Genomic DNA, 14,176 nt, shown 5'->3' on the forward strand with positions numbered 1-14,176 from the left:
GATTCCCACCAATAAGAGCGGTTTGAATAGGAGAATCCTCCTCCACGCTCTAAGGCATAACAAGAGCTGCGGGGCTTCGTTTATCTGCTGTAGCCTTGTTTGTAAGCTGCTTAATAACGCAACTAACTCATTATCAGTTAGTTATTAATATTTCTGTTCAGAAAGCGTGGTCGAGCCGTGATAGTTACTGCTCCCGGTATAGCTTTGTAACGCCTTTGCTCTATTGTCCAACCAGAATTGCCAATTCCCTGAGAAATGCGTCAGCGTGCATGAGCAACGAAATCTACTGACTAATCTCAGCGCCGAGACGGCTATTATCAGCGAAATACGAGATGGCGCACATTAAGCTTCAATCGGGTCAAGTGCTGAGGATGTTAGAAACTATCCTATATTAAGTTATTTCCATTGACGTAAAAATCCTTTTACTCGGAATACTAGACTATATCCACAATTTTTTTCGAGGATAGAAAAACAACCATATTCTCCACGTCAAAATTCTCGAGCTCACAAAAGTGCTAATCGCTATTGTATTTTTGTACAAAGCGTAAAACAAAGTCATGTTAGCTAATGGCTCATTTATAAGGGCAAAAACACATCTATCAGGAAGAGTATTTTGGCCAGAGAAGGCAGTGCTTTCACTTTTAACAGAATTGAGTTTCAGGTTTCCAGGTGAATCGTCATGTGCATATATTGTTTCTGCCTTTGGATCTTTACTCTAGTTGTAACCTAACTTATTGGAGATCATGAGGATTAAAAAGAAACTAATCTCTCTCGTGATTTATTAAGGTTACGAGGCCGTGTTAGGGTAATGTTTACCCACGCGATTTGATTGCCTCAAGTATATGCGTTATATCGACATAGGTCTATTTGTGGTCCGCGAGTGTATGTATTCCACGGCGAAAACCCTTTCAAAAGTTCATTTCAGATATTCACTTGTCACTCAAGTGAGATTTGTGAGTTTCAAATTGAAAACTCAGATTGTAATTTCCAAGATTTTTTTAGTTGCCTCTTTAACATTGTACTGATATCATAAATTAATATTTTAGATCGTTGTAGAGTACTCAACTTAGCCCCAATGAATTTCCTGTAGCCAGTTGAAGACTTCGTTATCCCAAGTTACATTAAATTGAAAAAACTGATATGAAAGCCAATAAATTAATACATTTTAACAAGTTCAGATGCTACTGAAGGCATTACAGTCCCCACTAGATTAACTAAACTACTTTGTAAGATCGTACTCCTCATCAGCTACAGGATCCTCCCCCCTTCCTCAAAGAGAATAGTTTCAAAACAAGTAGTGGTAGCATCTTCCGAATCCAAATAGGCAAAATGGCATTTTCCCTCCCAACTGCCTGACTGTGCAACCTGAAACCCACGCTCTTTGAAACCGGCCACTCGTTCTTCCCATGGGATTCCATTGCAGTCAAATGCTATATGGTGCACGCCCTCCCCATGCTTATCAAGGAATTCATCAAATATATTTGGGCCTGAGATAGGCTGTATTATTTCGTAGGCAATATTCTGTGTCTGCGCAAAGCATACCTTCATGGTGAATGGAGATGGTTTGCCACGATATGTCTGGTTCGTGGTGTTTTCGGGGTTGAAGGTATAGGTCTTCCACGGCCCAATACCAAAGCGCAGTATACCTTCAATGGTATGTTTGTGGTCACGAGTAGCAATGCATATCTCAATCGTATTTCCTACGAAACTCTTCATGCTCTGGCTTATGGTGCTTTTGTCACCGTTGTTTTTCGAGGAAGTCGTGGTGTGTGTAGTGCACAGGATGGGCAGGAACGGTACAACAGAGAGATTTAAGAGATACTATATTTAATATAGAAATGAGAGTTTCGTTTCAAGATTTTTCTTTAGAGAATGCCAATTAAAAAGGAAGAGAAGGTTGCAGAAGCAGCGGGATTTATGTATAGCGATGAGCTTAATAATACCTGGAAAACTACATATCGCCATTGATGTCACTAAAGATCCATTTCAGAACAATATTAGGAAACAATAGCCACGACCAAAAGCCTTCGATATAGTCTTCCCGCGGTCTTTTGGCTTCCTGGTAGGGCTATGTCACAGGAGGCTATACTTTCCTAATACGGATTAGTAGACAGAACGTCACACCACCTACCAACATGTAATCATGTCAACTAGTATAGATGTCCCTTTAGCATGTGTGAGGGTTCATCAGTTGTGCTTTGCGACTGTATGTTGTTCAAAGGTCTATTATTTGCACAATATACATATAGATATACGTATACATGTATCGAAGTTATAGTGCAGTTAGTATAAAGATAATTCCCATCCTTTCGATTCTTGTTGCAAATCAGTATCTAGTTGATAAAGACTATTTTTTTGGGTAAAGCTTACTGATGTAGGTATCCCAATGAAGATCGATCTTCTTATAGAGTTGCTGATCGAATTCCACCCAATACTCTTGCAGAAAAGCCCGAGCACGGCTGACATTTCCCATACCATAATGCGCCTCCAATTTATCTATTAGTTTCATTACGCTACTACGATGATTCGTATCATAGGATTCACATCCAGCGTCAAAAAGCGGTTGTAGCATGGCTACCCCTGGACATGCTTCATCTCGAAGATATAAGCTTGATAAAAGCGTATTATCGCTTGGACAGAAGCTTCGATGTTTGGATGAGTATACGGCAGATATTGTACCCGGCGGTAAAGATGTAAAAGAATGCCATAATGGAAAGCATGATTAAGGGATATAAAATCGGACCGCGATCTGGTGCTGATGTGAGACTCAATAGAAGGATGGAATGTGTAAGACATCCGGGCTAGAGATGATTTCACCTGGCTTATCGCGGCTCGACATCTTTCTTGGACTGTATATGACATTTTCTCCGCAATTTTATGGCCTTGACTACCGATTTCTAATGCTTCTTGCAGTGATTCTCGTTCCATGAGAAGCAGGTTCGCCTCTTGAAAGAGCGGGATCAACGTTCGAGAAAAGCCGTGGAACTCGTCAACATAGTCCGAGCTGCTATTATCAACGGCTTGACCGGTCAATTTGGAATTGGGACCAAGAAGCGAGAGTACCTCTAGTGATTCACACCATGGTCTCAAGAACTTTCTGGTATGCGATTCTTGGAGATTTCTTCGGTTATGTTCTCTTCCTGAAATTTGTTTCATGATAGCTACTGCTCCTTGGAGATGAAGCTGCCATGAGTTCGCCTTTTCTCCCCCAGCAAGGATATCACATAAGCATAACATCAGAGGCGTTGCTATAGCATTATCATCGGCGACAGGATTTTGTCCAATGGCCGGTAATTTGAAATGGCGAAGACTTGAGTGTCGTAAAGCCATGATTTCATGTTCACTGTGGTATAGGCCCAGATATTTTGGGTGGAGTGCTGCAGATTCAAGAGTTGCTGGTAGAATGCTATTCCCTGTAGATGGGTCTAGAGCCATTGGCAAGTATGTATGACAGAACCCATGATGGGTTGCTAGGTGTAAGGAAAACGATCGGGAGACAGTGTAAAGGAAATGGTCCAATAATACGCGATGAGAAGGTGAAAATCATGACAGATGGCAGGGGTTTCGAGAGATAGTATTTAAATATAGCGACAATACCTGATTCTCTTGTATCTGCTGCTCTTGGATAGAAGAAGCGATGGTGGAGAAGCGGGTGTGATTTTCATTCATTGCCCGATAGTCCATAAATAAACGATGAGGCCAATTCATTGCTAGTTCTCATTTGATGTGACGTCCCGGGCTGTGATGGACTGAAATTCGAAGTTTCACAACTGGATTCTGACAAAAGTGGAACTATAGCTACACCCTTATTCACAATTTGACCGAAGGATGATTTTGCAAATGGACGACCACCCCAGGATATTCGTAGGCCATAGATACACTTCTTCTGCGAGGCAAGGCATCCTGAACAGGAAGGTTTAGCTTCGTCACATTTGCGATGGATTCTTCGGCAATTCAGACAACCATTCCGAGACCGGCGTGGGTTTCCTGTAGACTGAAGAGGCATTATTTTCGTAATCGGCGTATTGAGTGGGGAGGTCGATCTCTCTGTGGAACTAGAGTGCTTGACCCTTAGCTCAGACATGCCAGATGTACCGGTCCGGCCTTGTTTAACTTATAAGCTCGGGCGGTGTGTCAGCCACCACTACCCACAAGGGTAAACCCCTTTGGTGTAGTGGAGTTCAAGACCAACATAAAATAATGACACTGCGCTTGCTATTGGATGGATGCGGGTCTATGAAATGTCAACGCAGCCATTATGGTAGTAGTCTTCTACACACCGTCTATGTTCTTTCCTCCAGAATGCTTAGGAATTGCGGAGCCCTCGGAGGCAGACTTTGTCAATGGGACATGGAAACATAGGACTGGGAGCTTGATAGAGTTGGAGAAGAAAGAAACATACTGTTTATGAAGTTGAGTGTGTGCCATCTGCAGTTTAGACTAAGCCACACAACGGAGTCAGAGGATACACCCACTTAGAGAGGGTCCAATTGTTCTAGCTGCAGGTTATACATCGGAAGGGGCGCATCGAGCTATAGAGACTAGTTTACAGGGGAGAAGGCGCATTGGCCTTTGGAAGACGTTTCATATCTAGTCCCGATTTAACTTTCAGGCTTACCAACAACCTGCCTCTGACGCACTATCAACGAGACACACTCTATAAAGTTAGAAGCCCTAATGGCTACATCAATTATGCATTGAGTAAGCCTTGGGTAGATTAGTTGAATGCAAGCCGAGAAGCAAAGTATTAGCTAGTCAACGGCAGAAGGAATCAGTATTATCCAGATAGAAATTCAATTAATTAGTATACGTTGGGTCGCTTTCTAACCTTCCGACATGGTGACTATTAGCTTATAGCACTTCATTGAAGCCAAAAAATATTTTTAAAAAATGGGGATTCATATATGTACCTTTAACCTGACTGCAAATGAGTAGAGAAAAGTAGTGTCGGTATTAGCGGCACTTCTGATTGGAGATTTATCACCATCGTTGTGACCTCTCTTCATCGACAAGGAAAGATAAAACGGCGCAAGATCAGCATGGATTAAGTATCGGATGAGGCAAATGGAAGATACCTGTGCGAACTCTGCGTATCCTAAATCTATCTGGTATGCGCCTGAGGTTAAGTCCCTGGGCGCTGTCAGGATGCTGCCTGGAGGCGTTGACCCAACATCAAGTATCTTGTTGGATATGCTGAATACGAATAAGAAAGCTTCTCATCGCGGTCAAAATGCATATATCCCTGCTGGAGTTTGAGTCGGTGTTAAGATGTTATAAATCTGTGAAATCCGTCTTTGAAATGTCAGTGCCAACTGACCTAATGCTTAATAATCTCGCCAGTTACATGTACGACGGTTAGTGTAGGAGCGTCGGCGATATTATTCTGCATATTTGGAATATTGCTCTAGCCCGATAAAAGTTTTATATCTTAGTGGTGGTGATCCTTGGCGGCAATCTTAGTGGTGATCTTCATTGAATTTTCCTGTTAATTCGAGAATGGATCATGTCCCCATTCGGAATTAAAGCTATGGAGTTACATAAAGCCGACGAGCCCCTAGCACTTCAAGATGTAACATGCGAAGGCCAATAAGTTAAAAGTATATTGATTTCGTTCGTATAAGGACTTTGAGATGTTTTTAAAGAAAGATATATAGCAAAGTGTGCACATCAGTGTATCGGTACTCTCCACGAACTGATCGAGGACGTTATCGAAACAGCAACGATACCAACGACCTTACAAAGAGAGAAATATTTTTGTCAAACTCAAGATAAGATATATCCATCTCTTAAGAAGAAAATACAAAAATGCCAGAGGTTTTAGGCAAACAAGTAGGCCCTATTGGCTTTGGTCTTATGGGATTGACCTGGCGAGATACGCCATGCCCTCAAGAACAAGCCTTTGAGACTATGCGTACTGCTCTCAAAAATGGGGGTACGTGGAAAGACACATATCTTTTTGTTCCCTTTTAATGAGCATTTAGTCACTGGGTTAAATATCAGAAGCTAATCCTTGTTCACTTTAGACAACTACTGGAATGGCGGCGAGTTCTATGGCCCAGTTGAATACAACAGTTTGGTTCTTCTGGAAAGATACTTTGAAAAATATCCCGAAGATGCCGACAAAGTAGTTCTCAACATCAAGGGAGGATCGGATATGAAAACCGGTCTCCCAGACGGCTCACCCCAGAACACTCGTAGGACTCTCGACGACTGCATTGCCCAGCTTAAGGGTCGCAAGAAGATCGACATGTTTGAGTTCGCCCGCCGGGACCAGAAGGTGCCTATGGAGATTACTTTTGATGTCATGCAGAAGGAGTATATCCAGACAGGTAAGCTTGGTGGTATCGCTCTATCAGAGGTGCGGGCCGAGACCATCCATGAAGCTGTCAAGCACATCAAAGTGCTTGCTGTGGAAGTCGAACTATCACTGTAAGTTACTTCGTCAGTGGCCGCCCCAATCAGAAATTCCTTAGTTAATAGCTTGCGATAGATTTTCTACAGACCCCTTGGAAAATGGCGTTGCAGCTGCGTGCGCTCAGTATGGAATACCACTGATCGCATACTCCCCGATTGGAAGAGGCATGTTGACAGGCCAGTTCAAGAAGTTTGAAGATATTCCAAAAAATTCTAATATCCGAAGATTTCCTCGATTTCAGCCAGGGAACTTCGAGATCAACGTGCAGCTGGTCGAGCAGGTAGAGAAGTTGGCCGAGAAGAAAGGATGTACGCCGGCTCAGTTCGCGATCAACTGGACACTGGCGCTATCGAGGCGTCCTGGAATGCCTACTATAATTCCAATCCCCGGTGCTACAACGGCGGCGAGGGTAAATGAAAACAGCAAGTTAGTTAATATTACTGATGAGGAGATGGCTGAGATTGACGCTACTTTGGCCAAGTTTACAACTGCTGGCGAGCGCTATCCCGACTATGTTCCAATGAACACCTAAGGTTAGACAAACGATCGTTGTGGAAGGTATGACCTGTTAGACTGCTGAAAAGAAAGAAGAAGAAGAAAAAATGGCTATATAGTATCAAAAAGTATAGAGAAATAAGAAATTATTTTCTAAATCATGATAGGCTGATATACGGTCATGAAAAATAAACACAATATCCTCACCATAAAACGCATAATTGGTTTCGTAAATAACCGGTTTTAATTCAAATTAAAAAGATGGAGTATTTCTAGCCCACTTTTCATTCATGATTAGTCCTGGTTTGCTATAACAGGCCGATAACGCCCACGAGGAAGATGGTGCAGCACAAGCACTTTATCAAAAGAATGTCAGCAATGGATCTATAAGAAGGAGAAACGAGATGTACATACAAGCAAGCAAGATTAGCATCAGTACCGGCAGGGTCCAAGAAGACTCTCCCAAAGTCTCGGCATTAGAAGTCAAGGTAATGGTGCTGAGCAGAACGATACCAAGGCCAATAAGCAGGTTGACAGCAGTGCTCAAATATTGTAGCCAGTGATGGACATTCTTATGGTTAAAGGATAAGATAGATAAGATACTGATGAATATCAGGATCAAACCAGTACATACGGCAAAGTAGCCTGATAAAAGTTAGCTATAGAATCCAGGGAAAAGACACTATATATCGATTGATGTAAAAGTGAGATAAAATGAATATAGTGACTTACCAAACGTAAGATTGAAGACAGATAAAATTGCGTCATAGGACTCTAAGAATCCCTCAGCTCCTTCGTTTGACGTTTCTTCTGGGGTTTCCCAGCCAAAGTCTTCGATCACAGTTTTATATGAGTCCGTTATCAGCGTGAAGCCGACGCTTATAACCTCAGTAAAATTGGCATCGGCGGGAAGACTTAGGGTTTCATTGAGAGACATCTGAGCCTCATTGAATACTTCTTCGGTGGTCTCAAAACGGGAAAAAACAGTGGTGAATATCTCACTCATTGACGCCCTCAATCCTGTCGGAGACTCATTATCAATAGCGGTGGACAAGGAATTAAATATTGAATCTAGATCAGTCGTAATATGATACCATAATAATGTCTGGTTCGTGCCTTCCATCATAAGACAGAGGGCCAGATGAAAGGGAAAATGAAGAATAGCCCAAATATGTTGACGACGTGAACCAAGCGCCTGGCCGTTAGAGAGGTTATCGAAGTATAGTTGATAGACAATGTACTGTAAGTGCCATGGATTAGCACTGACCGTTTTCATCCTGCTATATGATTTTCTTCAATAGTCGCTTACAATGATGAGTACTGCTGATATTATCATACCGATATCACCTGAAGTAAATTTCTTGTCCATTCCGTCAATCTTGACAATCGTTTTTGTGAGACCAATGATACCTTCGCCGAGCTATATCAAAGTCAGTATTCCATTTGTCGCTTTGCTGGACTGTGGGAAAAGAACAAACAATAATCAAAGTCAAACAGGTCATTCTTTCCGCGAGATGTGTCTTTAAAAGAGACACGGCAGGCCAGATGGCTGCAACAGAAACATTCACAACGACTTCAGATACCGCCACAAAGTACCAAGCAATATAAGCATCGTAAGAAGTCTGATTGTAGAACGCAAATGAAACACCCAGGTAAATGATGATCGCAATAGCTAGAGAAGCTATCACCAGAAGCAATGGTACGCGGGTTTGCTTAAAGCGCCATGTGAAGAAGAGAGTTGTGCTATACTGACATAGCAGAACAATACGACTGCCCATTAGTATAAGCGAAAGTTGTTGTAGAGGGTCCCATCCGTTGGGATCCTGTAAGAAAAGAGGCCCAATGACTGCTAGCCCGACCATAACTCCAAAATGACATGCGTGGGCGATACGTTCAAACAAGCTATCTGTAGCGAAACGGACATCGTATAAGGTGACTTGGCACCAGGTAAACCATAGGATGCAGATGAAACCGACATACGAGGCGAGACCTATGGGCGGAGAATGAGTTAGCTGCTAGTTAAGATCGAGTAGCTAGTTTTTTGTATCAGAAGAAAATTGGGGATATACTTTCTTTACTGTTGACCTCGTGAGAATTGGTGAATGAGGTCAGGTTGGCTACGAAGAAGAGATCGAAGAATAGCTGGAGGTTCGAAGTTGCTTCGTAATGCTCGAATTGCGGGTTCTCAAAAAGTGTGTCGTCTCTGGTAGTCAAGTCTGCATTTTCATTGACAGATTCGCCATGGCGAGTGTTTTTGCTTGACTATAGACCGTTTAGTTATCAGGGAATTGTGTATTCTAGGCCCGACACGTTTGTATACCTACCAGAGGACTTTTGACAAAAGGTAGTCGATCCATTGTAGGGGCTAGCGATAGCAAAAGAACGCTTAATCAAAACCGGAGATCGAAAGATTGTAAGGATTCGGTCAGACTAATGTTATTATCACTCCATCAGCATTATCTTCAAGGATGAAAAACATTTGGAGATTACCAGGGCGAACACTTCACGAAAAGAAGACTTAAATCAGTGGATCTAGACATCAGCTATGTGGTTATTTAAGGCAATTTCCTCGACACGGCATGAAGTGGGAAAATGATTATTAACTAAAGCTACACATCAAATAACGAACCCCTACAGAGATTCAGCTGAAGACGTACCGAATCGATATCTCTATGTGGCTAAGCTCTGAAAGGTGTTTATTGGTCTAGACAGGTCTGTAAGGTTTAAAGTGATCAGCCGTGCGTAAAAAACCTCGAGTTAGCCAATCGCTGGGCGAGCTGGGAAATTGGCCCTTAACTTTAATGTCCAGAGATTTAACGTAAAGTGGGTAATTGTACGTATATAGCCTATAGGGTTGCTGTTGGGATGAGAGCTGAGCCGTGTGGGCATCTAAAAAAAGAGAGGCGCTTAACTGGTGTGTATTTATGGTGTCCTCGTTATCGTATTCATTTCCTCGTTTATAAGCATACCAATTTCTAAAATGTTTGATAAACTAATGTCCTATTCGATGTGGTAAAAGGAACATTTAATTCTTTTCTATACCTTTAGCGGCAGTTTTATTTCCTGGGAACATTTGAAATAGAGGGCGGGGATCGTTTGATTATTTGAGTGAACTAATATATAGTAGATGACCATCTAATTGATTTCAAATGATATTATTCTAGATGTCATTTAACTATTTAAATAGTAATAATAAGCCCAGAATTTCTATGAAACCCACTTCGAAAACAACTTCGTCCAGAGAACACCATCCGCATTACTAACTTGTCATTGCAGAAGATTCTGCGAGTAAAAGCGATGAATTTGCAAAACCAAAAAATAAATGACAATAAGTGTGATAAGTCATTTCAATGAGAAAATTTAGTAACGTCTGATTCCTTTCTTAATAATACAGGGCAAAATGATCATCGCGCGTGCTTTGGCAGACGGAAGCCGAGATACGGTAGATATTTGGCGGGATGCCACCAGATAAACAGAACAAAGCACGGAAGAATCACGAGCGCGTCGAAAACGTACGTGCACCACTCGTTCGTGCTAAGATAGCCCGAAGGACCTTCGTTGAATTCGATCATACGATAAATAGTACGAATCTGATAATGCATCAGGATACAAACTCCCATCGTTGAGCAGGGGAGAAAAGATTCAGGTAATGACTCACCAAAATCAAGCCAGATACTAAGTTCACAACTCGCAGAATCGCTGGCCAGTGTTTCTGTTTAGGCGCAGTGTCCATTTGGAGTGTACGGTCATTTTCTTCGTCAGGGAATTGCTCGTGGGCTGATTTTTTAAATCTTTTGGACGTGAAATTAAAGCGAACGGCGATTATTGAAAACAGACCAAATGCTGCCAATTGTACCACCACACCAGCCTGGGCGATTCCTTTACCATTATTAATCTTCTTTTGTGCATCTTTATCTGTAGCCTGGGTTCCCGAGATGATAACCGCACCCGCCAATTGCAATAGCAGGGCAATGATATCGAAGAAGACAAAGATTGGAGTCACAAATCGAGGAGGCACCCAAATGAGTTTTAGAGTTCTAGACCCTCTCGGCACAGCAAGGAAGACAATCCGCCCGAAAATGATATAGCAGAACGCTGCGACCAGGACAGGCGCAAGCACGGTAAGAGCAAATTGAAGGACGTAGATTGACTGATTGGTAACATTTTGAGTCGAGATAGACCTGCCAATGTATCCAACCGTTTCCACTAGAGAGACGCCAATTGTCAGGGTCGATATTACACACCAAGACGATGGAATGGGCAGTTAAAAGATAAGGGAACGCCTATGCATACTTGCTACAGCCACGACCATGATAACACACACCCAAGCTCTGTGTTTCACCCACAAGGCCGTCGTCAAGATAAAACAGATGCCATAGAGCGCGGCGAAAAGCACGGCGGCGGCCAACGACGGATTGAAGTCGTAGAAAGAGAGTTTCTGTTGCATGGTGATTTAAGTTGCTGACAAGCTAGCCTGCGAATTAACGAGAGAAGGATTCGACGTGTTAAGCACGGGTATAGGTCTCTGATTTATATTGATGCGTGAAGCATGGCGTTCATCCTCAATCCCGAGGGTCAACCTTCCCAGAGGTCCTTTATGCGCAGACAAGTACGATGGAACTGCCAAATGCGGGCTCCAAATCGCCTCGGAAGGGGCGTCGACCCCATACATAAGAAAACATTGGCATCCCCTGGACAGATTACCGGTCAGCGTAGATCAGTTGCGTTGTTACTGGACTGAGGAAAGAGCAGAATCACATGGAGTCGCGGTGGCCCCGCTTATAATCAGAATTCAGCCAATTAGAATCAAAATACGAGTTGGATGCCCCATTGGGTTTAGTGTAATCTGCAACAGGATGCTCCGCCTCAACGGCTGCAGCCAATCAGCTACGTTCCCTGTTCGTCGAATTTGTGGCCTGAGGCTGGGCTTTGTGCCAACGTCTCTCCAAATATCTAGTCTTCATCACCAGGTGAGAGCATGTAAGATAAGTTGCATTATTCTCTCGATTGTATGCACGCCAATAAGATGCTAAATTGAGGCAATGGTTTATTGCGCGCGTCCGAGCAAAAACTGCCTGGGTTGCCGGCAGCGGCGAATCAAAGTACGTCCTCGTACATCTCCAGACAGGAGAAAAGAGAGGAGTCGCTAGGCTCTGATTAACTAGCTAATTAAGAGTTAGTGTGATCTTCGAGTGCCAGCATGTACGCAATGTAAGCGGGCAAGCATGAAATGTGCCGGCTACCGCGACCAGTTGGCGCTTTTGTTCCGTGACGAAAATGCCAGGACACAGCATCGCTCCGTAACGGCCAAAGACAGGTCTAGACAAGCGGAGACGTGCTGGAATAAGATACAAGTCGATCGATTGAGTCTCGCCGCTACTCCGTCCAAGTCACTTGATGAAGGAGGTTTGAGCTTCTTTCTCGACCGCTTTACCACAGCGCCCCAATGGTCATCCATTGACCAATCGTCGATGAGTGTCACAGTCCACCCATTTATTAAAAGTATAGTTGCTAAAGAGCAGACTCGAGATGCTCTGATATCTGTTGGCCTGGCCGCATTATCGAATGTTACTGGAGATAAGGCGTGTCTCAAGGTTGCGTTGCAAAAATACGTCAATGGCATCAAACATGTCCGAGAAGCTCTAGAAGAGCCGACCAAGACGGATTTAGATGACACATTGAAACTTGCTGTGATTCTCGCATTGTTCGAGGTATGTATTCTGCTTCGGCGACTCGAATTTGCTTTGATCCTTTCATGCTCCCAAAGCTAATAGCACTTAACAGCTTGTTAGCACTAGCCCAGGCCACCTCAACTCTTGGAACATTCATACCAACGGCGCTCTTGCTCTCTTTCGGCACTTACACCACGGCCGTATGCCCGTGAAACCACGTAATATGGCAGATTTACAATCTTATACATTCTTCATCCTGAAGTATTTCACCTCAGGCGGGGATATCCCTTCCGAGATTCTCGACTGGTCTCCTCCAAATTATTCCTCACAGATTCTTAACACGGCGGCTGCTCTCATCAGCATTCTCGTGCGTTTCGTTCGCTATTCTGCTGTCTTGCAAGACCCCACTTTCAATATGAATACCGAAGAAGCTGTCCGAGCAGCGTTCCTTATCGACACGGCTCTGAATGATTGGGAAGCCAGCTTATTCAGTGATGACAGTTGGTCATATGTGACACAGGAATCAAGCGAGCTTTTTGGCGTGTACCAAGGAAAGTGTCATGTCTATAAGAATATATGGGCGTCTCGAATATTGAATCACTACCGCTGGGCTCGCATCCGTGTCAACGAATTATTATACCTATACACATCGAAGCTGACGAATCCAACGGCTTCTCAGCTCGTGCATCAGCAGACAGCGCTAAGCACGATTTCTCGCATGGCAACTGACATTTGTATCTCGGTGCCTAATCACTGTCGCTTAATGGGGTTCGGATTTGGCTCGCTGGCTAGTCGTGAGGCCGATGTCCCACCCCTCAATGGGGTCTTCATACTCGTCTTTCCTTTGATCATTGCTGGAAGCGCTATTGGCGTATCTGACGAGCTGCATGAATGGATTGTCAAGACACTCGGCATGATCGGGTCGACAATGGGGATTGGACATGCAGCGGAATCGATTTCAGTTGTGAAAACGATACGGGAGGTAAAGAAGCGCCAGGATGTTGTGTCTTGGAATGCAGCGCTTATTTTTCCGATGCATGGGTAGTCGGAGATTATGTAGATACCATGTAGATACGACTGTTGATGACCGGTTGCAATTGAGAATGCATGATCGTCGTGTATATTAATATCAAGTCACATGATCTTAGTTATATACATAATGGCGCTAGCCACTTCTCCATCATTAGTATAAATAATTAAATATAATCAGCACAAATAACCGTCGAAGGTGTACTTGGACATCTGGAGCCGAACCATCGGGGATGCCGAGCGGGTTGGGTTTCGGCAGTGTCCGTGATCATGCCGAGTCCAGACGTGATTATGCGCACAAAACGATACAAGTTCGGACGAAAAGGTCCAGAATGACAGGCCGAATTTAGCTCTGTCAGACTAGTCAATATGTTGATGATAAACATTGGCACGTTTGAGCTTGGTTCGGCTACGCACGTAAGATCTGAGAATGACTGCTCTGAAGTTCTCAGCATTGAGCGTAGTGTGAAGAAAATTTTGTTTTTAGGCGGCTTATTAGCCACGACCAGTCCATAGTCCGATTTGGTTCCATGGATGGTTCACGGGCCGAGCTGTGTATGTGCGA

General features: G+C 43.5%; 6 protein-coding genes across 6 annotated transcripts; 2 read left to right on the forward strand and 4 right to left on the reverse strand.

The window, feature by feature from the left end:
- Positions 1-1,202: 1,202 nt before the first annotated feature.
- On the reverse strand, positions 1,203-1,844 carry BGW36DRAFT_376414 (Glyoxalase/Bleomycin resistance protein/Dioxygenase superfamily-domain-containing protein). Its single transcript, XM_046215872.1, has one exon. It carries the CDS (start codon positions 1,714-1,716, stop codon positions 1,249-1,251), a length of 468 nt encoding a protein of 155 aa, XP_046073047.1. The 5' UTR covers positions 1,717-1,844; the 3' UTR covers positions 1,203-1,248.
- Positions 1,845-2,213: 369 nt separating this feature from the next.
- Positions 2,214-3,548, reverse strand: BGW36DRAFT_148597 (fungal-specific transcription factor domain-containing protein). Its single transcript, XM_046209483.1, has 2 exons — positions 2,371-3,548; positions 2,214-2,315 (listed from the first exon to the last, which is right to left on the reverse strand). Exon 1 carries the CDS (start codon positions 3,433-3,435, stop codon positions 2,575-2,577), a length of 861 nt encoding a protein of 286 aa, XP_046073048.1. The 5' UTR covers positions 3,436-3,548; the 3' UTR covers positions 2,214-2,315; positions 2,371-2,574.
- Positions 3,549-5,596: 2,048 nt separating this feature from the next.
- Positions 5,597-7,139, forward strand: BGW36DRAFT_339781 (NADP-dependent oxidoreductase domain-containing protein). The gene is made up of 3 exons (XM_046213047.1): positions 5,597-5,932; positions 6,024-6,429; positions 6,491-7,139. The coding sequence occupies exons 1-3, from the start codon at positions 5,806-5,808 to the stop codon at positions 6,945-6,947; spliced, it is 990 nt and encodes a 329-aa protein (XP_046073049.1). The 5' UTR covers positions 5,597-5,805; the 3' UTR covers positions 6,948-7,139.
- A 65-nt stretch (positions 7,140-7,204) lies between these two features.
- Positions 7,205-9,267, reverse strand: BGW36DRAFT_426287 (bacterial low temperature requirement A protein-domain-containing protein; the record flags this gene model as incomplete). The annotated part of the gene is made up of 7 exons (XM_046220243.1): positions 7,205-7,266; positions 7,325-7,555; positions 7,643-8,150; positions 8,220-8,330; positions 8,389-8,900; positions 8,980-9,172; positions 9,235-9,267. The coding sequence occupies 7 exons, from the start codon at positions 9,265-9,267 to the stop codon at positions 7,205-7,207; spliced, it is 1,650 nt and encodes a 549-aa protein (XP_046073050.1).
- A 1,047-nt stretch (positions 9,268-10,314) lies between these two features.
- On the reverse strand, positions 10,315-11,357 carry BGW36DRAFT_426288 (RTA1 like protein; the record flags this gene model as incomplete). Its single annotated transcript, XM_046220244.1, has 3 exons — positions 10,315-10,500; positions 10,569-11,116; positions 11,204-11,357. The coding sequence occupies 3 exons, from the start codon at positions 11,355-11,357 to the stop codon at positions 10,315-10,317; spliced, it is 888 nt and encodes a 295-aa protein (XP_046073051.1).
- Positions 11,358-11,657: 300 nt separating this feature from the next.
- BGW36DRAFT_148652 (uncharacterized protein) lies at positions 11,658-13,703 on the forward strand. The gene is made up of 3 exons (XM_046209484.1): positions 11,658-12,012; positions 12,091-12,621; positions 12,695-13,703. The coding sequence occupies exons 1-3, from the start codon at positions 11,953-11,955 to the stop codon at positions 13,625-13,627; spliced, it is 1,524 nt and encodes a 507-aa protein (XP_046073052.1). The 5' UTR covers positions 11,658-11,952; the 3' UTR covers positions 13,628-13,703.
- Positions 13,704-14,176: the final 473 nt, after the last annotated feature.

This window comes from Talaromyces proteolyticus (assembly GCF_021365285.1).
Source record: "Talaromyces proteolyticus strain PMI_201 chromosome Unknown BGW36scaffold_5, whole genome shotgun sequence".
NCBI lineage: Eukaryota > Fungi > Ascomycota > Eurotiomycetes > Eurotiales > Trichocomaceae > Talaromyces > Talaromyces proteolyticus.

Coding starts and splice junctions, on each gene's coding strand:
- BGW36DRAFT_148597 (XM_046209483.1), bottom strand. CDS start 3,435: ATGGCTCTAGACCCATCTACAGGGAATAGCATTCTACCAGCAACTCTT.
- BGW36DRAFT_339781 (XM_046213047.1), top strand. CDS start 5,806: ATGCCAGAGGTTTTAGGCAAACAAGTAGGCCCTATTGGCTTTGGTCTT. Junction 5,933..6,023: donor TACTGCTCTCAAAAATGGGG/GTACGTGGAAAG, acceptor TGTTCACTTTAG/ACAACTACTGGAATGGCGGC. Junction 6,430..6,490: donor GTGGAAGTCGAACTATCACT/GTAAGTTACTTC, acceptor AGCTTGCGATAG/ATTTTCTACAGACCCCTTGG.
- BGW36DRAFT_376414 (XM_046215872.1), bottom strand. CDS start 1,716: ATGAAGAGTTTCGTAGGAAATACGATTGAGATATGCATTGCTACTCGT.
- BGW36DRAFT_148652 (XM_046209484.1), top strand. CDS start 11,953: ATGGTTTATTGCGCGCGTCCGAGCAAAAACTGCCTGGGTTGCCGGCAG. Junction 12,013..12,090: donor GCCGGCAGCGGCGAATCAAA/GTACGTCCTCGT, acceptor ATTAAGAGTTAG/TGTGATCTTCGAGTGCCAGC. Junction 12,622..12,694: donor TGATTCTCGCATTGTTCGAG/GTATGTATTCTG, acceptor AGCACTTAACAG/CTTGTTAGCACTAGCCCAGG.